The 26,953-nt window shown below is 35.1% G+C and overlaps 1 protein-coding gene across 3 annotated transcripts in view; it reads left to right on the top strand.

Annotated features, from left to right (window-relative positions):
• Nucleotides 1-386: 386 nt before the first annotated feature.
• Nucleotides 387-26,953, top strand: part of LOC117163537 (ADAM metallopeptidase with thrombospondin type 1 motif A) — a 179,984-nt gene continuing 153,417 nt past the window's right edge. For all 3 annotated transcript variants that reach the window (XM_033345886.2, XM_076621687.1, XM_076621686.1), the window contains exons 1-2: nt 387-608; nt 18,048-19,116. In XM_033345886.2, coding sequence (XP_033201777.2) covers nt 18,819-19,116 — 298 coding nt within the window. In that variant the 5' untranslated portion in view covers nt 387-608; nt 18,048-18,818. The remainder of the gene's footprint in view (nt 609-18,047; nt 19,117-26,953) is intronic.

Raw genomic sequence — 26,953 nt, 5'->3', positions numbered from 1 at the left:
ATACCGATCTTAGTTGTGCCAGTTCTATATGATGATTATTATCTCCATGTAACTAATCTTTTGTCATATACTATGATTCTATAGCGTAATCTTAATTTTTTCTAGAAATTCCTTTATACTTGTTGAAATTTTCTAATTTCATTCCCATTTCATCTATGATTCACTGAAAAAGCATCTATCGATCAAAAAGTCCCATGTCGTGAAATTTGTTTAAAATTATTGCCACGAAGAAAAATGATCGATATGGGCTAAAACAACATTCGATGTAAATGTTGAATCTCGTACAAACGGGCACAATTGTATTGGAACCGAACCGAGGCGTGGTGGGGATAGCTGCCCGATACCAGAGGTCTGTTCGCTTTCAGTTCAGTTAGTGCGTGCTAGCGGCTCGTGTCGCGTGTTTTCACTCCACTTCTTCATCCATCGTCATCCTTGACACACGATCTGCCGCTTCGTTCTTCACACGCGTTTTCGTCCATGGTTCTTCCTGTACTACCTTCGAATTCCCCGTTGAATTATCACGGTGCGACGTCGATAAGTGTCAGAGAAGATTCTGTGGTTCTGGGCAATCGATATCGATCCTTGGAACACCGATCGCGGATTCAAAGGTAGGTTCATTTCTATAGCAGGTGCTCGTCGAGAAACACGTGGATCAGTCGATCGCTCGATAATACCGGCTCTTTCTGTAATACGTTGTGTATATGCCTTATAGTAGTTTACAGAGATTCTTTCGTGATAGATTGACACGATAGAGAAGTTAACCTTGGACTATGATGTTTATGCGTTTATGGGAAATCTGTAATTTTGAGTTTCTTGAATTAAATTAAAGATGTAAGAATGTACAGAATACATATAATAAGCAAAAATATATAAAATATCTAATGTACAGTAATATTGCAATATTCACAGTAAATACATTGTAGGTTATAATATCAACTAAGAGATACAAATTTCTATTTAGAATCTATTTCTTTAGTTGCATTTACAAAATTATAAAATTGAAATTAAAACTTAAGCTAGAAACTTAAAAGTTCTGATGTGATTTTTATTCGAAAAGTCGAATGGTGTGAAAACTGCCATTGACGATAGAGTTCGCGGTTCCTTCATGAGATTTTGGAGGGAGATGCTCCAATTGGTCGCCGGTAGCGTGAAAAGTCGCGATATTGCTATCGATCAACTTCAATTATTCGAGTTACGTAGTATCGTTGCAAAATTGCGTTTTCGAGGTTTAATGGCCGTTTTTATCACTGTGAAGTGTAACGTATTCAGTTGAAATTCGTGGAAAGGATCGTATATTATTTGTTTGTTGACAATATCTTCGGTAATGAGTGAGATTCCATTGGCGGAGTTTTTAAACAGTCGTGGTATCAGCTGAAGGAAACAAATGTAAAGTGTCGATAAACGGAGATTGAAAAAGTAAAAGCGTTTTACATGATATGATAATTTCTTCGCGTAGTAGGAGGTAAGTGGAGGATTGTTTCACACATTGAGCAACTTGATCGACGCGAATTATGTATGCAATCGTGTCAATGATTTTTAAGAATGGTTGTTAAAGTATACGCACAAAGAAATGGTTAGATTCGGGGCTTCGTTATCACGACGCGATCTTATGTAATATTTATATTTTTCTTTCTTTTTAGTACACCGCGCTAGGCTCAGGCGATCATAAATTTTCTTCGTTCCATTAACATTGACAGTCAAAGCGTCGTATCGCTTTTGGCGCGCAAATTTAAGAGCGCGAATATTTGAATTTCTTTAAGTACGCTGTTATATATGTTAGTCTCTTTTTTCTCGACCTAGACTATTCTAAGGCATTTTCACACTACATATGTATTACAATTTATTGCTTGATATTTGTACGATTAAATCTTCGATAGCGAAAGCGGTTATTCCAGAAGGATGACAGCTTTTTAGAAAATTCTTTTTCAAGAATCATAAAATATCACGGTTATTTTGGTAAATTCGGGAATTAATAAATATGCCGATTAAGTTATCTCTCTGAAAATAATCGTGTTTCTGTGATGAAACGCGCGAACAATAAGTTTTAGTTATTCTCTTTTCGGAATGTTAAAATTTTATATTTTCCAGTAACGAGGCAATTTTCTCTATGAAATTGCAAATAGACAGAAATGAAAGATAACATAGATAAATAAATGATCGATAAAAAATTAGAAAACTTGTATGTAACTTGCATTTGCGTTTTAATGCAGCGATTTTAATATACAAAAATTTCTCTTTCCGTTGCGAATTTTTTTCCACGTGTTTCTCAGCACACAACGTGAATATTACGATGAAATTGGCTTAGTCAATGTTTACGCAGCTCGATTCAACGTAGAAATCCGCAGAAATCCGCATAAGTTCTCATATAGTATTTAAGGCACAATGAAGAACATTCTTAAAGTGTTTCATTCAATATTTTGCATAACGTACATCTAAGTCATTTCTTTAAATTCGATCTATTTCATTTCAGATTTCTTCCAACGAACTTATTCATTTAATATTCAATGTTTAATTTTTAACTCTCAGCTGATATTGTTAAGTTACAGGCGACTACGATAATTTTGATTAAATTTAGGTTTTTTTTTTAGAGATATGTAGGCAATTTAATTTCAAATTATATTTTATGCATTTAATTTTAATTGTTATTACACTTCTTAAATGTCACTAGTCGTGTCTATAATATAAAATACCGAATATAAACTAAAATTAAGAAATTTAACCGAAACTGCTATGAATCACTGAAATAAGAATCAATTATCTATTATCTAATATTTAATATTTAATTTATTCATTGCCTTATCTACCAAATTCAGTATCTATCGCCAGGTATTCACGTTCTCTCGTTCGTTAGTATTTAAATCCCATGGATTGGGTAATAGAATTTTTATCGCTGAATCATGCCTGCAAGATGTTAGAGACCAAGGTTGCCCGCGAATCGATCGATCTTATTTTCTCCTTTTTATTTAGACGCTTCGTGGTATCCCGAAAAAATAAGGGAGACATTCAACGAGATGGTTGGGTTAAGTCTGTTTTCGTTCGTGTTATTTTCGTGCTGGTATTCGTCGTGCGTACGATGTCTTTGTAAACTCTCATTTTCTTGTGTGTGCTTTTTTCTAAATTTCGCCAACGCCGCAAGTTGTCTGCCACGTTAAAGGAAAGGTCAATGATGATATACGAAACACGAGAGCCAGATAGCTATTTATCGCTCATTCAGTAAAATTTTACATGCACATCGTGACTCGAGAAACTCTGTTTCTTTGGTTTGGACAAATTTCGCCAGTAGTTGAATTAAAGTTCAAATAAATAATCCTTTCTTTTTCTTTCGTCTTAATTTTATTTTTACTTTGTATTGGATTATATTTTATTATATTGCGAATGCTTCTATTCGGAATTTTAATTATTTCCTTAAATATTCGTCATTTTCTGCGTATGTCGTAGTTGGAGGTTCGAATAATATTCGATAGAAAAATATTTTTCCGTATTCAAACATAGTTCTGTTTAACGTAATATCTATAATTTTATTTTTCTTACTTTCAGATATTTTTTTTATTAGAATTTTTCCATTTTTATTCATTCAGATACACATACCGCTACTCTCCCAATATACAAAGTTTGATAAAAAGTATAGTGGTTCGTATTAAAATATTACTTTCAATTTTCTACTCTGCATTTTATGATTTTTGTGCAATCTTATTTAACAAGTAAATCCGTCCCAAGTAATTCTTTCGGATAATGAAATACCTTTGACTTTTCATCAATTATCTATTGTAAAAAGCGCATTAATCTGTAGTCGAAACTTTTTAATCAATTTTGTTCTAAATTAAACTTGTATTTATTAAAAGAGAAAAATAATTTTCTTGCAATTGCAAAATTGTAGTCTTTTTGTTTTACGTACACTCTTCAAATAAGATATTTAAGAACCGAATGATTTTAACAGCACTCGGAGTTACCATATCGTCGAATTATTTATGAGAATCCAAATAAATTAGTTGTAAAATAACTTCGTAAACATAAGATTATTCGGCGCCAATTCTAACTTTTCACTAGTAGCGAAACAAACGTTTTATCAGATCAGTTCGTGTATCATAGGTTACACGAACTTTATGAAAAGGTTACGCGAAGCAGAACGATATAACATCTCTCTTCACGAGTACAGAATTGCATCGAAATCACATATATCACATAAATCTCTAATTTTCCAGTCGTCATTTAAAAAAATCCTATCTACCTCCTCACTAAAATATTAATTGCATTAATTTGAATTTATTTATATTCCTAAATGAAAAAAAGATTACATAAAAATAAGATTCATTTTTTGTTTTTTTTTTCCTGTGTCGTGTAACGTTTTACATTTCATATTAATTGCGATATTTTTCGACTGATGTCACGTTGCTGATATCAAAATTATTTAATTAATGAAACGATTAACGAATATATGAATACACGAATAACGCGCAAGATTCTTTCGTTTCTTCTCTTATTTTATTTATAAATTCAAGCAATTTTGTATATTTTTTCCGAATGTTACATCAATAACATAAGACTAATATCTATTTTGCCATACTTCAAACGTTTTTAAATATCTTTTATAATCGCAGATCTTTTCAATTAATATCATGTTACCAGAAATATTTCTGGTCTACAAGTTTATATTCTTTTATTTGACTTCAACACTTATCGGTTAATATTTCTTCGATCAAACACACGAAAGAAATCGAATAAAAGTAGAGGATATTCGCAAGATAGTAGAATTTCCATTCGTTTTTTACTTCATAATGACCTATCTTCAGATAAATTTGTATACGCATTTAGAAAGAGTTGTTTCAAGAATTGGAAATTAATTATTTAAAAAGACGAAAATCATAGCTGATACTGTCGTTTTACGAACAGGTTCATTCCGTAAAAATCATTATTTCTCTTTCTCCGTCTCGTAAATTTTCTTTTCGTTTCGGCGACACTGCTTGTAAATTAGTTGCATTCTCATGCATGAACATCGAAGGCCGTAAATAAAGGTTAAACGAGCTTTGCGGCTTCTTATAATCGAGCACCGAACTTAATTAAAAATCGATAATAACAAGCGGAAGTTGGCCGCCGCGTTTTCAAAAGAGAAATCACGTGTCATTTTGTCACATTCCAGTTTCTTTATCTTTTTTCCTTGCACTCGATAAACAAGTTGTCAATGAGTAATCCTCCTGTTTCTCTGAAAATAGTTTCGATCGCCTTTTACGAACGTTTCGATACTCTGGAAACTGTCTTCTTTTTAGTATTTAAAAGATATTCAAGAAAAATAAAATTATTTCCTTCATATTCATCAGAAGTGAATAAATTTTTACATTGAAACTCAAGTCCTATTATTGTAACAAAATTTAAGCTACGATTGTTGAACAATTATTGCGCCATTTACGTCCAAATTTTACCGTTTTTAGGACGTAGAAACGCAAGTTTGACAAAATTTTCTTACGTTTCCTATTAAGATTTACTGAATTTATCAAAAACACGAATAATGATACTTGCATTGGGAGAATAAAAATTACCATTTCTTGGTTTCTCAACCTTTTTTACTCTTCGTATAGCTATATCCCTAAAGTATTTATAAAGAAACGCTGCAAGTAGAATATTCGCTTAAAATTTTATTAAAATTGTTTCAGTAATTTAGAAGAGTCACGAAATTCCGGACTGTTCTATAAGAATACAGATTACAAGTTAACAAGTTCTCTAATTTTCCCGATACACAGTTTCGCTAAGTAAATTATTCTCAAATTAATGGAAGCTTTTATCTTATGAGTATAACGGATTATTAATTAGATTTTCAACGTGGAACCAACGAGTACCGTAAATGATACAAATTCGATTGGAAGAGCGTTGTGATTTATAACAGGAACTTCGATTAAAAAAATACAATTTGCCCAGCGGTGATATTTATGAATGCCGATAAATTACATATAGGCGACTCAATTTTCCTGTAATTTGTTTCACGTCGAATGTAACACCGTGTCCCGTGCTTCGAAAATTTTTTCTAAAACGAAGGATAACAAGTCTTTCACGTTCCCTTATAAGATCGATCGATAAAACATTATCTGCAATGATTATCTTCCGACCTGTTGGTCGCGTGAATTTATGCGCGGATGTTCTTAAGATAAACGGAAAAATATGCCAAGCAGCGGCAAATAAATTCGGGATAAGCGTAGTTATTTTGAAACCAGCTTTGGTTTTCGCCGTCCTTTAAACCCATCTCCACTTCCTGGTAATTCTTGATTGTTTTGCTTCTCATTCATTGCTGTTACTGCAATTCCAGTCTTCTTTCCCAGACATTTATTTTCAGTTCGCAATATCCTACATACGCTAAGTCACGAAATTATTCCTTATACCGTTCATTTTACCAGCGATTAATGTTTATTTAGAACAAACAAATGCAATCTTTTCAACGAACATGTATATCGATTTTTATTCAGAAACAGCAGTTTACTATGTTGCGAATATTTTATTTACCGAAATTGTAATTCAACTGCCGCGATATTTTCGTTGATCCGATAGGAGAGAATTTGATAGAATCGAAGGAAGATTTTAAAAAAGAGGAAAATCGTTTATCAGAAAACTTAATTATAAATTAATAATAATTATTTGTTAATCGGATGCACGAATATGGAATGAAATTTTCGACGGTCAAATTTCCAGTTTCGCTTTTCGTGAAACTTCGCTTAGTGTTTTCTTCTACGTGTGTACGAGATATAAAAGTTGCAAAGTGCAAAAATGACTTCACGTAAAATCTTGGAAAACGCAGCGGCGTGCGAATTCGATGCACTGTGTGCCGGTTCTCCGGTTCCTCAGGTTGGATCATGGTGTTTCGACACTACGCGACGAGAGAGGCCTTCGTAAGCAACGAGACCTACTCGTCCGAACGTCGCGATTTTGCATTCCGAAGCATTGCGAAGTAACGTGACACTCTGTCGCCGATCTAAGATCCGAACGTGTCCGTTCTGAATTCGTTAATATCGTCTAGCAAGACGATTCGTGATCGGTGTTCCTTCTGTTCCTTCCTCTTCCTCCATTGCAAACGATCCTACAGCACTGTGCAAAAGTCTGACACCATTTGGATATGTTACAGGTTTTGCATGGTGGAATTTTACCTGAGTTCCACTTATTACAATCCCATTTCTTTTGTTAAATATATTTCAATTATAATATAATAAAATATAATAGAATTTCGTTTAAAGAAATCTAAAGTCTATTTGTTAGTTGACTGAAATTTTAATTAGTTTAATTAAGTATTTTTAGTATATGAATATACACGTAATGTAATATAAATATACAGGGTGGTTGGTAACTGGTGGTACAAGCGGAAAGGGGGTGATTCTACGCGAAAAAAGAAGTCGAAAATATAGAATAAAAATTTTTCGTTTGAGGCTTTGTTTTCGAGAAAATCGACTTTGAATTTTCGCTCGGTACGCGTGCACTTTATCACGTCTCGTTATAACGGATCTCGCTGTAGATCGTTGTCTCGATGGAAAAATTAAAAAAAAAATTAAAAGAAAAATTTTTATTCTATATTTTCGACTTCTTTTTTTGCGTAGAATCACCTCCTTTCCGCTTGTACATTTCTGCCGGTTCAATCTACTTACGGTGATTCGCGAAGGTATTTCAACGTTTGCCATAGAAAACTGTTACGGATATGTCGTGTGTGTTACGAAGAATTTCTTAATATTTCACTGTTAGCGTAATGAGACCTAACTATTCTGATTATATCTCGTAATAGCTATACGTCGTATACGTAGGCTATAGTAAAATTTCAATCAAGGTGTGTACATAGAAGTTACAAGATACGTATCACAATATGAATCATATTCGAATGAAAATGATTTTCTTATCTATCTAACTATTGTTTTAAATTACGATGATAAGAGAAATGTATCCGCATATAATTTCAAAGTTATGGTAAACCGTAAGAGGTCTATCATAAATGGACAACTGCATATTAATAATAAATAGTCGTTGATTAATTAGCAAAAAAATGTCCTTAGAATTAAAATTGAAATCGAAGTATAATTCACAGATCTTGATGACAGTTTAATCTGGCGCCAGGGTTAACGCACGATAAGGGAACAGTACGATATCTAAGAGAGCTTGTGTATTAAGGTCCAGACCGGTGTCTTGGTTATTTTTAAAGTTCCTCGCTACGGTCGTAGGATGCGCGTTACTATCTTTTTATGTATCTTTTTTTTCACTTGAGAAAAAGATACACGTAATTGACATTTAAAACGATTATAAATAATTTCGTAATACGTGTCGTTAACGCCATCTTTTCAGTATTAAAAAATCTTCGAATTCAAGTTAGTTATATGAATAATCGTTTTTGGTAGCAAATACAATTTATTGTCCTTATTTCCGTAATTTCGAACATATTTAAAATAGTCATTTTTCTCAGTCCATCCTGTGTAAATATTCAGCGATGTATAAAAATAGCACACTGACTGGATTAAATCATCTAGACGTAACTCCAGACGCACAACTATGTAGACACATAAAGGAAAGGAAAAAATTTCTATTAATATTTATATGTTCAAATAATCTCTTCTTGTAACTATGCTTATGCCATTCCTTTCAAAAGACTCGAGGAAGTTTATTACCATCTTTAACATTTTCTTTGAAAACATGTTATGAAATTAAAAATTATTAAAACTAAGTCAAGACTGTAATAAAAGAGATAGAGAGATAGAGAGAAAGAGAGAGAGAAACAAAGTAACTGAGAAATTCTTAATATAAATTTTATGCCTCTGAAATTTCACAAGACTGAAATTACATATTCTATGTTTTCTATATTTACTTGTTTATTTATTTATTTTTTGATACTGATAAATTAATTTCTCTTTAACGATTAGTTAAATATTCTTTTATCCTAATGTAGACACAACGATATATGCTTTATGTTACTGTCTTTTGCAATCACGGGATGTTTCGTCTTGTAACTGGATAGGATCGCCTTTTTGCATACTATTCGAGAAAATGTCGAACGGTGCCAGGTCAGAATTCCTTCAAGGTCAGACTGTTGGGCGCTTCTTTCAATTGAGAATGATCAAGAGGCGCAATGTCCATGGGAAATTTCGTATGCATCGAGATAAGTAGCTTGTAGCTAACTGTAGAAATTCTTACGCACTTTTAATTATAAATAATACCATTGCCACTAACTCGAAGGTATTCAAATTGAAGATTATAGTGAAGATACTAATTACGATAGGATTTAATAGGAAATAACGTATGACGATAAAATAAAAATAATAATTGTTAATTATAATGAAAATAAAAATAAAATAATAATAGTTTAATAATAGTAATCCTTCCATTGTTACTAATACAATGATCTAATAACGATTTCTTCGTTAGTAACGATCTAACAATAAGTTTGCATTTTTAATCAAGATATCTTCATAGAAAAGGAAACGTAATTTTCTCAAAATTTCTTCGCTGAATTTCTAAGGATCAACATCATGTGTTTGTCCAAAACATCTTTGTCGTAAATTCGAAAGAAAATTATTTCCCTGAATTTTCCACTGGTTAGAAGTATTATTCTGGCCGTGTTTACTCCAGACAGCGGATCGCGAAAAACAGACGTGGCACGTTCGAATTTTATTCGTGGCGACGGCATGCGAATTGAAATTTAATGAACGCCTGTCGTTTGGGGAACATTGAATGATACTCGAGCGGATCGCGAAAAGAAAGCCCGTGGACCGCGCGTGTAAGATTTAAGTTGTGACGTGTGCGCGTGTTCGCGCGACGCCGATATTTATGAGGCTCGCTTCACTCGCGAATTTGCCTAAGCGATTTTCTTATGCTTCGTTTAGAAATGGGCGTGCAAACAGCCATTATAAACGAGCGAGTCGTTTTCAATCTCAGTATTTGATGCTGCTACTGTTACACGAACCATTAACATCTTCCTGAATCGAATTTTATTCGGATCGAGGAAGAAATTTGTATTTTATCGATGAAATCAGTGGAATGCGGATTTTTATACATTTATGGGGAATTGAAAGATGCGATAATGCACAGAATGCGTAGAATGTGCAAAAGTAGGTAAAATATTTAAATTGTAACGATTATCATAATATTTAGTAAATAAAACAAATATTTACCTTGAGCCTTCCTTTCTTTTTTTTTTTTTTTTAGTTGTGCTCGTAAAAATCTAAATTTGCATCATAAATTGTTCTAGAAAATTTATATGTACAGATATATTCGTGTGTTAAAAATTAAAATACGAGAACATACGAATTTTTTAAATCAAATAACGCAAGTTCTCGAATACAGTAGTCAGACTATTTAAAAGAAAAAAAAAAAAAAAACGTTCATGCATCGTGTAACATACAGAATTTCTATTATCTTGTGGAATGATTGAAAGTACACGCAATAAAATCCTCATATGCAAAGTGTCGATAATTCTCGATACACAGGCAATAATCGATGGAAGCTGATTAAGTCACAGTCATAAATCGAAGTTGTTAGTTGAATATTAATGAAGATCAGATATGTACAACTAATAATACATTCTATAAACGATTGCGATCGCTTCCAGACGAGTTTATAAAGGAAGAAACAGTGTCTGTTATGCGGAACTTTGAAGAATAAACTTTGAAAGTCCAACGACTCGATACAAGTTGGCGCAAATTGCAGAAGCATCGCGTTACAAGCGGATAAGTGATTGACTGAAAATACTACAGGCATCAGATACATCCTCATAAATTCTTCCACTACATTCCTTTATGTAAATACCAGTTAAGAGAATACGAATGGTATACGCCGAATGTGGTCAATCTTTCAATCGATAAGGAAACTATATTCGTCTCATATTTTCTACTAATTTTCATATCTTGCCAGAATCGATCGCGAATAATAGGAACTTTAACAACAATGAAAAGTCATCAGTTTCATTTGAAGAAGAATACGTTTAAATTACAAGGGAAGTTGAGAGAAAATTCTTAACTATTAAATTATTGGATTTGTTACTTAATTTCTGTGATATGTTATGGATGATTTTCATTTTTACATTATTGTTTTATGTCACTATCGTAGCGAAAGTTAAATTAGGGAAAGTTCGAAGATATTTAGCTCTGTATCGAATTTCCTAGCTTTGAAATTTTCAAGCTGACGAATTTTCATTTCAGAATTGCCAAAGTCTCCATTCTTCTTTCAAATTTCTCAATTCTTTAATTCTAAGATTCGAATTGTTCGATCCAGAAATATTTTAACTTTGGATCTTCCCTACTTTGCAGTTTCCCAACTCCGAGGAGTTCCATATTTTGAATTTCCAATCTCCCCAAATTCTCGCATTTCCCTACCACCAAATCTTCAAATTTTCTTACGTTCATGCTTAATTTTATCTGCATTGCACATTAAACTTGTCTACATCACTTGAAAACTATTTGAATAGTTTCAAGCTCACTTTACTTCCAGGATAATCATAATAATTTCTAACTAACCATAATGCCATAAATAGACACGCGTTTACGTTCACGAACGTATCTTCTCTTCTTTTCTCCGATCCAAAATGCGAAAAAACCTAACAAGATGTAAAACACGATTATCCCAAAAAGCCACAAAATTAGCGTGAAACATTTCGCAAGTATAATATCCGATATTAATCGAGACGCGTGCACGCGTTCGCGAGAAACTAACTCGTGTGTCAGCACGTTAGCCAGCAGACAGAAATTCGCAGACAAAGATTGATCGATCGATGGATCGGACTAGGAAAGGTACGCGACAAGAATAGTTTGACCCAGACCTTAAGTGACTGGCGAGGTCAGCAGCCGACGTCGAGCGCCGCTTTTATATTTCACTCGGCGACGTCGTCGTCGTTCCTCTTGGCCGCAGACTCGGCACACCGCCTCTGTAATGCTTCTCTCTAGCTTTCATTACCGTGGTGCGCGTTTATGTTGCTCCAAGATACCAGACTGTGGTCAACTACCTTTTACAAATATCTTGACATTTTGATCCATTTGTACGCAACAGTATTTAAATTTCATCGAAAGACTATGCAAATTAATGATGAATTAATAATAGAAAATTACAGCAGACACACACGATAAAGCATATTTTCAATCTTTTTATCAGGGAACAATATTATGGTTCGTTTTACATATCGGATGTAAAGGGAATTTTTAAAATTTATTCGGACGTTAATTAATTCTACGTTACCAAAATTCTTCTGTTTGCTCTGTTTTAGATAATCTTGTTCGATTGTAAGATTAGATACATAATTTTCATATTTTTCTGATTATTTCGAAATCACCGGTAAAATGAAGTACCTTAACGTAAATTCTTTGTGGAACATTCACGAATTTCTCAACATTTTCGTTCTTCCTTGTTCTTCGATTTGTTTTCTTCGTTTCGTTTAATTTTTATTTTTCTTCTGAATTATGACACTTTTTTCCATACCTTCGATTTCTGTAGTGCACTTTTTTAACGTATTCTCCAATACGTAGCTTGCATCTTGAAGAAACAATGACCAACAATGTTACATTTTACCTAATTTTTACGCACCGTTTCCCTGCTTGACCTTCGATATGTTCATTTAATTAATAACTCAGAAATTGAATTAATTACGTTGAATTAATTAAATAGAAAATGAAATAAAACTGCAGTCCCTGGAGGTTTGATAGTTGCGTATACCAGCTTTATTACCATATATTGTCTTTTAAAAACCAATTTAATCGCGTCACGATATTCTACCGCACATAAATAATAAAATCATTGCATTTTGATTTATCTGTAATTTTCCAATTGAAATAAATCTTATCAGATATATGCAAATGCCTTTTGTATACTTTTAAATGGTAGTGTAGTTAGCCACTATGTTGCACGCAGACCGCAGAAGTATACACTTTTCATTGCTATTATACCGTTCGTTGTTGTTCGATTTTCTACCACAGCAAAGGGAACTCTGTGGTCGGTTGGTTTGCGAAGGTTCGTTAGAATCGCGTAGAATTGGCCTGAGTTAGAGGCACGACGAAAAGGTCCTTGAAGCTTTAAGTTGGCGATTGTTAGTTCTGTCCACGGTTCGTCTTTGAATAATCCGTTCTTGGATCCTTGATCGATGGTGTTTTCTTTGAACGATAAATGCTAATGAATGCTCGCGAGATTTATTAATTCTCCATGTGTACTGTGAAAACTTATGTTTCATTGGAAGTTCGACGTTCTGACTATATTGTGTTTCAAGGTATTGTGTTTGCTAACGAGTAACATTATTTTCTAAGTACTGAAGTATATACACACACACATACACACATATATATATTGATAATTACTTGATATTTTGCAATTTGATGTATTAATTTATGTAGAATATAATTCAGAGTTTGTTAATTATATAAAACATAGATATAGCGATTAATGCGCGCATTAACTTTCTCGAAACTATAATTCACTTTTGATTCACGTAATTTTATGGAACATCTTAATAATTGTAGTCGAACAATTCTCGTTTATTACAATTTTCTGTCGAAATACGCCGATTGTTTAACTTATAAACAATTAAGTCTGCAAGATTCTCGAACGCTTTTTTAAATGCTTTTTCTTCGAAAATTTCACATTCTTTGTGAGTTTGTGATTTTTATGAATATCTTCTTCTATGTGGATACGTTTCGTAAATCAAACGCTACGTACGAAATACGATTCTTTCTTCTTCCACGAACGAAATTAGACTATAAAGTCATACGAAACATTAATCCATCACACCCTAGAATTCTAAAGTAATTTATCGCGACAAGCCTACAAATCCATCGACGAATACTAAAATCCTCGAGAAACAAAAACCAGACCGTTTTACAATTAAGCAGAGCCGAGCAGTAGATTTGGACAACCGTTCGATGAAACGCATGAAAGAAATCGTTGAGCGCTATTTATACTCCGTCTGACTTGGTCTAATTACCGATACTCGCTTCCGGTCGTCGACAGACCAAACTAAATCCTCGCTTAGCTTCCGATAGACTGCGAGAAGTCTAATTCAACTGCATGATATAAACATCGAAGAAATGAAAAAAAAAAAAAAAGAAAAACGAGATCTCATTTTTGAATGAGAATTCTACAAGTGTATTAGATTAGATTTAAATTAAATATTCAGATGAACAATTAGAATTAGGAATAGAAGTTTGAAGATTTCAACCGTCAGAATAAAAAAATATTTGTAAATACCAAATACAGTATTTTTTAACGAAACTCTTTTTTATTAAGGGCGTGTCCTGAATTAGAATTTCTAAAACAGAACTAAAAAAGTTCGTCAAAAAGTTTATTTAAATAATTGTTGTAGCACCTTAAAGTTTATTTTCTCTTTGTATAAAACACATTTCTTCTTTAAACTCGCCAAAATTTTTAATTTCACACTATTTTCTGCCTTTTATTTTAGTTCATCGAGAAGAAAAATATATGATAATTTAATCCTTTTTTGGTTTTTTGTTTCGGTCAAGGGTTACGAGATGGATCTTTCCCGCCGATTGAAAACTGCAGCCTATGAAATAGGCTTAGAAATCTGTTATAATTTTCTTTTACTTTAAAAAAACTTTTTTGTATTCGTTAAATATGTATAAAACCATACCTCAAAATTCAATAACTTCGTTTCTTTCTTTCCCTTCTAAAAAAAATCACAAAAAGACGCTGTTTTAGAACATTCTAATTCAGGACACCCCCTTAAGTTCTATATTTCACTCTGATAGTATCAAATTTTCAAGTATAGTATCAAATCAAACAAAGTATGGATAGTATCAAACTACCATTGAACGATACGAAATATATTACAATGAGATCTAATTAATCGGCATAGAAGTGTAACAATAAATGCAATGTTTTACAAATACTTTTCATAGCCATGTGTATATCATGAAAACCTCAAACTTTTAATTCGGGTTGGTTGAAATCGGTAATTTGCCAGAGTAAGATCTTTGTTTCTCTGTTTCTCATTGCTTGATCCTTTTTTCTCTGCTCGCTTCTGCGATCCTCGTGGCTGCTCGTCGTAAATTAAAGCTCAAGGGCTACCACGTTTGAAACCGTACCGCCAATCGCGATTCAACGGAAAACGACCTCGTTCGCGCACCAAGTGAGAAATAATTTTGACGTTATTTTTACCAAACACTTTCTTGTGGTTTTGAAAGCTAAAAGAGGAATTAGAATTTTAGGCTCCCGTTACGTGTTTGTAGATTCAAGTGAGGAAGTTATGGCAGCAGCATTATGCTGAATGATGTTACACCCGTTTGTGTTGTTACGTTTTGTTTGGCTCGTTTTGGTTGTGTTGCCGTTAATTTTTTAATTCAGATTAAATTGTAGTGTTGTCAGTTGTTTAATGCGATTGGCAATCAAACTCCACGTTTCGGCTAACCTGCTACGCGCAGGAGTACTGGCACGGGAGAGGATCAAAGTTGGTGAAAATAAATGTTCGCTTAATCCTATTATATTATTAGACAAATATTCTTCACGAAAAAAATGTTTATTCGTATTCTAATTGGATATTGACAGAATTGTCGTTGAAATTTCGAATACTCGAAGTTACAATCGTTCGCAATACGTTTTCACTCTTATTAATTACAAGATTTTAATTTGATAGATTTTCAATAATTTACAAATTGACAAATACAAACACGTCGATTAACAAGACTAACAAGAACTGGGAACTAATGAAACAAAGAACTAAAAGCTAAAGAATTAAAGGACCAAAGAACTTAAAAACTGAGAGCAAAAACTAAGATCTGAAGGAACTAAGAGCTGAAAAAACTAAGGAACTAAAGAATTAAAAGGCAAAGGAACTGAGAAATTAAGAGCTAAAGGAATTGACAATTAATCGCTATGAACAAGGAAATTACTTGCCAAGAATTGGGGAACTGGTCGCCAAGAACCAAGGAATTAATCACCAAGAACTGAGGAACTAATCACACAGAACTGAGGAATTAACTACTCCGTACTAAGGAATTATATCTCTATCTTCTATGTTGCTACGCTTATTTATATTTAGGTCTACCGTGGAGGGGTCGTCATGTGACGGGTTATTCCGTGGGGGTTGTGAGGCTCGAATTTGGTTTCTATACAAATTGTTAAAATTTATTTAAATTTCAAATTGGAACGTTCACTCGCGCTATTGGTAGTTTTAGTCTACGTTACGGTACGTGCGCAGCGCGGGACGTGACAGTGTGTTAATGCTGGTGATTACGTTACGCGAATGGTCAGGATGATTATGTAGAGCGAATCACGGAAACGTTTCGATGTGATTTACGAGGAAAGTGTTTTAGAAAAAAACTTGCTTCCAGTAGACACATTTGAGCGAAAAAGTTTTATATCATTAGGTATAGTAGAATGAGAAAGTAAAAGTTTTCCTTGGTATATCCAGGTTTTATTTTTGTATCTCTAGACCTTCGAGTTAATAAATTTTCCAACTTTCCAATTCTCGAATTCTGTAAATTTTGGAGTTTTCCAACTTTCGAATCTGCAAATTCTCGAATCTTGTAAGTTTTAGATTATCAAACTCTCGAAATTTGAACTTCTGTATATTCGATTCTTGATTATTCTAAATCTCAAATTCTTAGATTCCCAAATTTTCATTTACTTGAAAATTTGTTGTCCCTCAATTTTGGCATTTCCTGGCTTCGAAATCTTCAACGTTTCAAATTTTCTACTTTCGAGTTTTCCACGTCTAGAATTTATAATTCGCAAACTTTCCCTCGAATTTCCCGACGATCACGTACTTTGAAATTTCCGAATTTTCCATCTCCAGACTCTCTAGTTTATCAATTTCCAAGTTTTCTAGTCGTCCACGTCTACAATCTTCGCCTCTCGCACTTTCCAGCTCTTAAACGTAAAATCTCCCGATATTTCTAGTCTGCAAATTTTTCAAGAAATTCCCGAGCTTTCTCTCGGTTTCACCAAATCCTATTTCCCCGCGCATTCTCTGTTCCCTCATATGCCACACACCTCGAGCAAACAACAAAAATAACATTTTTCTTTCCACTTATATGATTTGCAGTTATTCCCTGTAATTTCGTACAATCAGAATACGCATTCACGGCGTTAACTCGACACAGACAAAACGACAAATAATCTTTAATCCATTCCTTCTCGGTTTGATCGTCTGAAAGAGAGCTAAGAGAGGTGATTTTCAGCTCAATCAAGCGTGGCTTGAGTCAATTATTTCCGAATTAACGCGGCTGCTCGATCCAATCAGCGACGCGTCGATTAATCGCTGATCCTTCTCTCGCTTCCCTTCCTTTCTCGAAGATACGATCGGAAATTTATTTGCGCGGTGGTCTCCGTGTCGCGCGATAAGAAAACGACGCAGCGCGTCGTAAATGTTTAACGCGACACGAATCGGTTTCACGGTGATTCGCACGGTTAAATTGCCCGACACGGAGAAATCATCTCCTGTGCCGGTGACCTCATCATGGAAATCATTCTCGTCTTCACCATGTCCAGGTGATTTTCTTCTTTGTGCTTTTCTTTTGTTTCCCCTTTTATCCTCTAGTTAGTTAATCACCTGGCTTGCAATTTAACTGACCGTTGAACGAGCCGCGTGTGTTTCTTCGATCCTGCGATATCTATTGTTGAAGCAATGTATATTTGTTAATTTTCCAGTTCAAGTAAAATAATATCGTATATTACTTACTATATCGTATATATATATAAATATATCGATATATAAATCGTAATCGTTTCTGTTTCATATAAATTGAAACAAAGCTGTGTAGTCAAATTGTTCAGTTCGGAAGAAATGACAGAATTAATGAAATTCGTTATTATATATATGTTGAAAATATTAAGTTGTAACATATGATCTGTCTGATTTTTTTTAACGAATTATATCGAGAGCAATGTAAAAATTTAGCAAATTGGATATTTCACGTGTCACAACTCGACGGTGCATTGAATTCTCTCCTTAAGAAATCTAACTACGCAAAGAACGAATTACATCTCTTTCTCCCTAATAAACCTATCTTAGCAGACACTTTAACGATGAAAAAACACACACACACGTAAAACACAAAATTATCACTAGCGAAATCTAAAATCGTCACTCCTTCTGTTTTCAGCTCAGAATGAAACCGGAACTACCCACGGACCCTCACTGACTGCGAGCGACCATAAAGCCGCGCTATCCATCGCATCAACCACTTCTCCGAGAGCTCCATCGGAAAAATTACCCCTTAGAGAAACCATCTCCTCCTCTACTATGCTCGTTTCTTAACGATCCGGAATTCGTTTCACCAGGTCATATGTCGAAGGCAAGGACGTGATCCTGGCGCGTAAACCAGCGAGGAAGTATCCGAGGAGGAAGATAACGACGTCGTGGTAGATAGCTGGCGGTGCACGGCGAATCGAAGATCGTCGAGCCTCTTAATGGGCATTCCGCGGTTGGATCCCGGTTGGATTTAGCCGGCTGGTTCTCCGCGAGGGAAAAACAGGATCGAAGAGAGGAGGAAGGCGAAACGAAGGGAAACCTTGAGATCACCGGCTGCGAGGAAGGACTCTATGGGCGCTCGAGGGTGGCGCAGAGTGGCGAATGACCTGGTGCCGCCGCGATAATCCCTCCTTTCTCCTCCGTCTTCGTCTTCACGTAGCTCGAAGCCACGAAAATGATCGACTGACTGCTCGACCGGCTGGCGTGTAACCGGACGGATCGGGCCAGGATCCTTTTTCTTACCTCTCTCTCTCTTTCTCTCCCTTCCTCCCTTTCTCTCTCTCTCTCTATCCCTCTGCCTCTCTCTGTCTCTCTCTCTCTCTCTCTCTTTAGTTCACTTCTTCTGACTTGGATCTTTCGGTGGTTAACGAGCCGAGGAATAGCGAATAATAAAGCAAGTTAAATGTGCCTGGCTGGCAGAGGAGCCGCAGATATGTCGCGGATCTCGAATCGCACCTCGACCATCGTCGCGGTGATCAGCATCGTGCTTCTGGTGCTATTGCTGGTGATATTATGGACTGGTGTGCGCACAGTGAAACAAGAGACGATAGAGAGAAATGTACATGGAAGCCTCGATACTGTGGAGAAGACTTTGAGCTTCCTAGTGGAACGATCGAACGAGTCCTCTTCCTCTTCTTCGTCTCCTTCTTCTTCGACCACTGTCAAGATCGTGTTCGATGACGAGAGCTTCAACAACGAAGGTAGGAGCTGTTTGTTTGCTTGGGTTACTCTGTTGTGTTAACTGGCATAGAGTATTTGATTGTAAAAGGATCTTTAGGTTTTTACGTTGATACGTTACTATGAATCAGTTTATAAGTATGTTCGTTTCTTGTACTCGTAACGTTTACTATGAATAAATTTCTAGAGATCCTCGGTCTGTTTATGTTTGCAAGGTTTACCATGGATTAATTTGTTGAGATTTCCGGTTTTTACCTTTCAAACGTATATTACCAACGATTATGGACTTCTGCTTTTTTACACTTGCAAGGTCTACTCGGAATCAGTTTTCTTCTTGTTGAACCTTCGTTTGTTTTTTTTTCTGATCAAAAGGAAGTTTCATCGAGAAGCGATCTCTAGTTAGCAGGTTAACACAACTTACGCTATATTATTGCATCTTTGATATCATTGTACATACATCTAATTATTCATATTTATCGACTAAAAAACTTGGAAGACAAAAAAATAATTACTCTGTAACAGTAAGTCCTTCACGCTCGAAGGATGAAATATTCTAATATAACTTTTCTACTTGAAAATTGTCTTACACTTTATAATAAGAATACTTTTTACCGGCGAGAAAAAATATTGCAATCTCTTCCTGTTTACTTTAATTTCAAGAAATAGCAACAGCTACAAATGAATAGTTCGATGCTGGTATAATGTTACGATGTGTAAGAAGAAGTAATTTATAAAGGGTTAATGTACTATTGCTAGACCGTTTACATTTCTTTCAATACGAAACATGTTACTAAATGAGTCATGTTCAGTTTTTACTGCGACGCTTGCGTACGATCGATCTTCGAAAGGTCAGTCGTTTTGCAATGGACTGATTGATGAATGGCGTGTCACTTATGATGTGTGACAATTAATCTGTCTATAATATCGACAGGAATTTTTCTAAACGATAAGAAATATTATATTCATAAAGTAATGACGTGTTTGTGGAAGTGATATAAATATTCTGATAGATGTATGCATACACGTTAGGACTAATTTGAAAGTTCCAAGTTAGAAGGTTACTTCTCTCACCGCTTCGTATTCACCACGTACAATTAAAAATAGTTTTTAAAACATTCCTCAGAAAATAACCGTCTATTTTGAAAACGACATTTATTGTAGAAAAATTTAATCGAACATACAGTACATAAATCAACGGTAGACGGATAACACCGTAACTCGCCAATAAGTATAAAACGAAGAAAATCCAATGGATTACGAAGTTTCATGTTGGAACAAGTTACACTTATTGACAGCCTATATATCAAAAGTCTAATAAAACATCCATGACATATAATATAACATATAACACTTCGATAGTAGATAATTAATAGACATAGCATTAGTGGACAGGTAACACCGTGATTCATTAACGTACGTGAAACCAATTCCAAGAAACTGCTCGTAAGAAAATAGCAGTAAAATCTGTACGTAGCTATCGGTGACAAATTGGATACGGTTTGTACACGCTTGAGCGAGGATCGATGTCGGATCGAAGCGAGCCCGATGGACGTACGAGCACACCGGTGCAAGTCGTAATTCGACGTATCGTCACGCAGAAACGGCAGAGTTGTGAAAGATCCGTTAACACGTTTAGTCTCAGTCAAGGTGTGCAACAGAGGCTCTCAGGGAAAGCTAGAACGTCCAGACGTCCTTGTAAGGCCGCTGCTCCAAAGCACCCACACCTACACCAACACCCACACACGTGCTTGTATCCTCTCGTACTGCGAGTATGAACCTTTATTCACGTTAGCCGCTTGTACGTACTCATATTCCTACCCAACCTGCACCTACATCCTAAGTACTTACCGAGTCGCTTGGCTCGAATCTCGCTTGCTTCGTGCACCTGATGGTATTACGGCGAATCGTGGTCAGCATTCCTGGTAGACCCATTGAAAAATCACCAAAGAGATCAGGATCACCCGCCCCTCCCAGGTCACTCTATTAAAGAGCGATTTTCGAGATTCTTTCCCCGCCTTTTCTTTTTTTCTTTCTTTCTTTTCCTCACTTTCGATGGCAAATATTCGAGGAATTATAGGCTTCGTAGAAGACAGAAGAGATTTTTATACGTGGAATTGTCTGATGATACGAGTTTGGAATTAATTGGATGTTGTAGTTCGTGGCAAAGGAGATTTTTAACATTCTTTCTCGCGTGTTTTTATTTCATATTTTTACGTGACCGGCCGCGATTCTAGGAACTGCGAGGTTTCCAGGCAAGTATTTTTGTACGTGGAATGGCCTGATGACGCGTGTTTCAAATGAATTGGAAGCTTTGATTTGTGTTTGAGAAGAGTGATCAGGTAAGGTTCTTAATACTGATGGTTTAGGCTTTGCTGATGATTTTGTAGCTGCAGGAGATAGAAGTGTGAGAATTCTTTTAGTAATTTCGTTATGGGAAGACTACTTCTTCTTAAAAGTTTCTACCTAATACTTGTAACTGTAACCTACAGCGTGTACCTCTTTTCAATTAACTATGAATTCCATTGATCCTTAAAAATTTACCGTACTAAAAACAATCGCGATAGATGGCATAGTTAAAAACGTACATACACATTACACTAGCCCAGGTAAAGGAATGGAAGATCTTCGAAGTGATTCTGTAACGAATGTACACGATCCAACGACGACTCTATCCCCATGTATAGACGCATAATTATTCCCGCGGGTTCGCCAGATAGCGGCAAGCAGCATAACGTTCGCCTACACCTTCATTGCCGATCGTTCCACTAGATCCCCGCGTATAACACTAATTTCGTGCAGTTTATTAGTTTCTCTGATGCCTGCTATCTCGCCGCATCTCTTCACCGAGTGCCGATCTAGGTCGGGTTCTCTACCCATCATTAACGAGCGCTAATTGCGCCGACCATGGATTATTTCGCGACCCTCTCGGTTTCCCTCTTGTCGATTTGTCTGTGTCGTTCTTCGACTTGATGCGCCTTTCTTCCTTTTCATCCTTTTCTTCTTCTTCTTCGTCTTCTTCCTTCTCGTCTTCTGTATTCGTTCTTGGTCATTGGTTTCTTCGTTGGTAACGCCGCGTTCGCTTGATCTTCGATCGCGAACGATAACAGAGAATCGTAATTTACGCCCGTGAGATCGGTATCTCGCTTAATTGAAACGGAAATTAATGCCCGAGCGCGAAACGATCCGCGCCGAGGAGATTGCCCGACGCTTCTTTCGCATCTTGCTGCCGGGATCAAACGCGTGAAATTGTCCCTTCGGGATGAGTAACGAAAGGGCTCGTGTTAATTCGATAAACGAACTGTGTCCAGGTATACAGGAAGTTTTGAACGGCTTTACGTCACGAATCACCATGCAGTTCGTTTATTTTGTGAGAAATTTTACCGTATTTACTTGGAAGTTATCTAATAATATTTATCGTAAGGGCCAGAGCGTCTTTTATCCAGTAATTTTGCTAACTAATATTAGGTCGCCCGAAAAGTTTCTTTCCTTCTATAAGGAAATAATGGATGCACATTTTCCGTTTTATATTATTTTTTCGAATTTTGTTCTATCAAAATAAAGATCACAACGTTCGACGGATTGGGTTTCATATTTGTATAAAAACGCGTCGTTGTAAAAGAAGGACACTTTTCAGACAACCTAATATTTTAATAGTAATTTTACTAATCGTAAGTATTCGTCGGATGAACAACGAATAATCGATCGTGAGATATATCGATATTTATAGAAACTTTTTAAGAACGTATTATTCTGATCTTAAACTAGACCAATAAGATTGAACTCTAACTATATGATTATACCAATATGATTTGGGCCAATATTGGACCAATATGATTATAATATTTATGTCATACGCGTATGAATATGATTACGTATATCATGATTATGCTAGACGAGTCCCATCGCAGTGCTAATGAAATTTCAAGATGTTTCGTATATAACACACGTAATATATTCATAAGAGGATTCTATAAGCAACTGTGTATGTACGCTGGAAGAATCACGACTTTTCTTCTAAGGTGGCAAGAAATCACATGCCAGATAAATTGACCGTTGTATTTAGGCTCCTATAACCTGATTTGACGTCACGGGCTAGACGAACTTACAATCACAGCGATAACTCGGTAAGATAAGACCACGGATGTTTGAATATTTACGATGTAAGCACGTCGCTTCCTACCTTTGCCTCAAGACGACGATTACATTACAACACGATAATCGAAAGGTATCATCTGGTGATAGAATCTTCGTATGTCTGTTGAACATATTTCAAACAAGTTAAAAGTACAGAAAAGGGGAACAGGTACTGATAATCTTAAAATAAATAAAGAAGTTTCTATTTGATCTTTCGAGTCTACAAGGTGAAATATCAGGAAGCTTCTTTCTTTTTTAATAAAGATATTCCAGGATTTCTAAGGTTAAAGTTGGACCTATAAATAGCATACGTGCAATCGTTTCTCGTAACTCATCAGCATCAAAAGATTCGTGAAAATTCTCGTTTTCATTTCAATTTTCATTTCCATTTCCTCCGCTCGTAGCTATCGATCCTTCGCTGGTGTCTTGCTTTTAATTCGTCAGATAAGAGTTTAATGACTAGAGATAGCGGGACTCTGGCATGATATCTTTCCGGTACGATCTGAAAGCCGAGCGTTGACTCGTCGACTCTTGTATTTGCATATTCGTCGCTCTGGATTTATTTAAAGAAAGCACGTGCACGCAATGTGACGTAAGGGTAACGTAAAATTGGCCGGGAATCGCAACACGAGGGCGTGTTCCATGACTCTGTTTTCCTTCTTTTCTTTCTTTTTCTTTTTCTTTTGGTCGATACAGAAGTATTACGTGGTTTACTCAGAGTTTAGAGAGTCTTAAATTTGTTCATTCGTATAATCAAGGTAAGGAGAAATAGAAATTTCCATTCGTTTCTTGCACCATCGACGATTTTGAAGACTCGTTAGGTTCCGAATTTTCGTTACGATGTTGCATTTTTATTATAATTTAGTTGCCGTGATACAAATATATCGATGGAAAATTTCAAATATAATTTGGAGTTTGTAACGCTTGAGTTTAACAATTGTAAGAAATAATACAAATTTTCGCTCTTGCAAATTCGAAGTACGTTCGATTCTTAAGTACGTTAAACTCGACATTTTTAATACATCGTTGCATTATATTTATATTTATTATCGTACTACGAGTATTCGTATCAATTCACATTTTTACGAACACGAATAAAAAAGATGCAAGCTAATTTGACGAAGCTGGATGAAATTTGTTTTACTCCCTAAATATTTACGTAACCATGTACTTTGGTCTTATCTCATATTTTCACATATCGTGTATATGTATTCTCTATGTTGGAATTTCTTATAAACCCATAAACACTTCCGTAGTCTATTTACCATAAGTATATATCACATACAATATTTATGTACGACGTAAGTATTATATACTTTTCTCTGAGTATGGTATTTCCTACTCAACTTACAGTTTATTGAAATGTAGAAATTTTTATTCTTCGAATAAGTCGAGGTTTAGAACAACTAGCTGGAAACTTACGATTGTGTATAGTATACTCTAGGTCCGTAATCTTACGATGTATCGCTAAATCTAGTAACCAAGGTCTACACTTGTTACATGGACAATTTTATCCAGTAGTCAAGGCTATGTCTTCGCGTTTGATCAATATATTCACTACCTGTAGATCTGCTAGTTTCGAGTCATTCATTATAGTCAATAACCAAGGATTTATACTGCCAGGTGAGTCAGTTGTATCGATCATCAGACATCTACAATTTCAGCTGAATCACTATGCACAGAAGCAAAGATCCACTTGGTCTTCAGTTAGCTATTATAGTCAATAAACAATTAGTTACAAATTTAGATATGTAGTTTGCGGGTTTTCTTTCGGTAAAATTATATGTATTCGTATAAACGCGATATAATCAAATACTGATGCGAAGAAACACAGTTTTTAGTATAATCAATGGTTTGCATATGAAATGTTTCCTTTGAAATTAAAATAAAAATGGAAAAGAAGCGTTTAGAATTAAAAAATTAAATTCTTTTTGTACGAACTCGTTAAATTTTTATTATTTTCATAGCCTTCGATTAGTATGTATCACGAACCTAAAAGGTTTCGCTTAAACTCTGTAAATTAATACAAATGGTACATTAAATATAATTTAATATTCAGAATTTCAAATTATCGCCATTACACAGATGATTATTTATCTACTATCGATTTCTCAATTTTTATCGATAACCACATTTAGCAATCATTTATTTGTTATTATGAATTAATAATTTCCTTCGTTAAATATGAAATTACCTTCTCAAATGGCCATTCACGTAACATTCTAAACAAGAAGTGTTCTTATTAAATGTATCATTGTCTTTCGAATACTTATCAATCCAATATTCTAATTTTTAATACTCTAGTTCTCTAGCTATTAGCTATCTGTATAATAATCTATCTGATTAAACGGTTGCTATAATTATTCAGTAATCGTGTCACTGGCATTTTAAACCAAATATCGCGTTATTAAATTCGAACCACCATTGTCGATATTCTGATTCTCCAACACTTTTATCGTTAAATGAAAAAAAAAGAAAGACTTAGTATATCGCTAAATATACAATATTTCTCAGATGCACTTAAGTTTCCCCACCTAAAATTCTCTTATCGTTAAACGAACTGTCGTCGCGGTCGCGTCGTTACCGTCTCCAGATAATTAGCCACCTAAGTGCTGACGAAGAGACAGTGCTTTTCAGCACAGTATGCCGTTGGTGTCTCCAGAATTATCTCTAGTGCTACGTGCAAGTTTTTGTGCATAATGCACTGCACATCAGCGCGTGTAAGCACGCTTGCACGAAGGCGTGTAACGTTGTAGGAACGTTCCTCGCTACACGTAGCCACGCGTGCATACTCAGCGTGTCAGATGGACCTTGCCTAGTAAGAAAATAGCTACGCGATTTTATGATAAATCGATGACTTTTCGTTTTTACTGCAAACGATACTGTAAACAGGCGTGGAAAATGGAGATTCTACCGATCTGTTCCGAACGAGATGACTATTTTAAAATAATATATCTATATTGCCGAACACAAAATTAATCTTTCTTTACTCTCCACTTTAGAAAAATTATTTGTCAACAGATTTGTATTCTCTGATTCGTATTATTCATAATCGGGTTGTTTACAGGTTGTTACAGCAGTTGATACAGATTTCAAAGCGATTCTAAAAATATTCTCTTGTCCAGCTATTTCAAAATCTTGTCGGATATGCAAATGAAGCAAACCATGAAAGGTAATTTGAATGGAACGCTTGATTACGAAACATTTAAATTTCTTCGCTGCATAGTAGCGAAATCTGTGGATCGTGTTGTTTTCTCGCTGGAACAGGAATCAAGTATCGCATTTCTCGTGATTTGATTAGCAAATTAATTGGTCCGTTTACATCCTGGTGTCTAGGTCGATTCCAAGTTCTTTACAGGGGATAAGCCAAACCAGAATCCGCGTGAAATATTTTGGAATCGTTGATTAATATCTTGATATCTGTAGATTGAAAGTTACGATTTTCTTTGGATAAAATCAACGTAGAAAGTGTTATGATAAAAGTAGCGCGTAGAAAGATCTATTTATTATAAAATTGATAATTAAATGGATTTGGTTAAAATTCACATTTAGTTCAAGATTAATTAACATTTGAATATCGGTATTCTGTTCGTTGTGTAATAAACTTCGTGCGTCAATAGCTGTGACACAAAACATGTCAAGCAATTTTTACGAGCTTCCGTAACTTCGCGTGATAAATGTCAGTCAGTTAATTATTTAAAAAATGCTTTATTGTAAAGCGAACTA

Source organism: Bombus vancouverensis, chromosome 9 (assembly GCF_051014615.1).
Source record: "Bombus vancouverensis nearcticus chromosome 9, iyBomVanc1_principal, whole genome shotgun sequence".
Lineage (NCBI taxonomy): Eukaryota > Metazoa > Arthropoda > Insecta > Hymenoptera > Apidae > Bombus > Bombus vancouverensis.
Note: the sequence above shows the minus strand (reverse complement) of the source record. Positions and strands in the feature narration are given on the sequence as shown.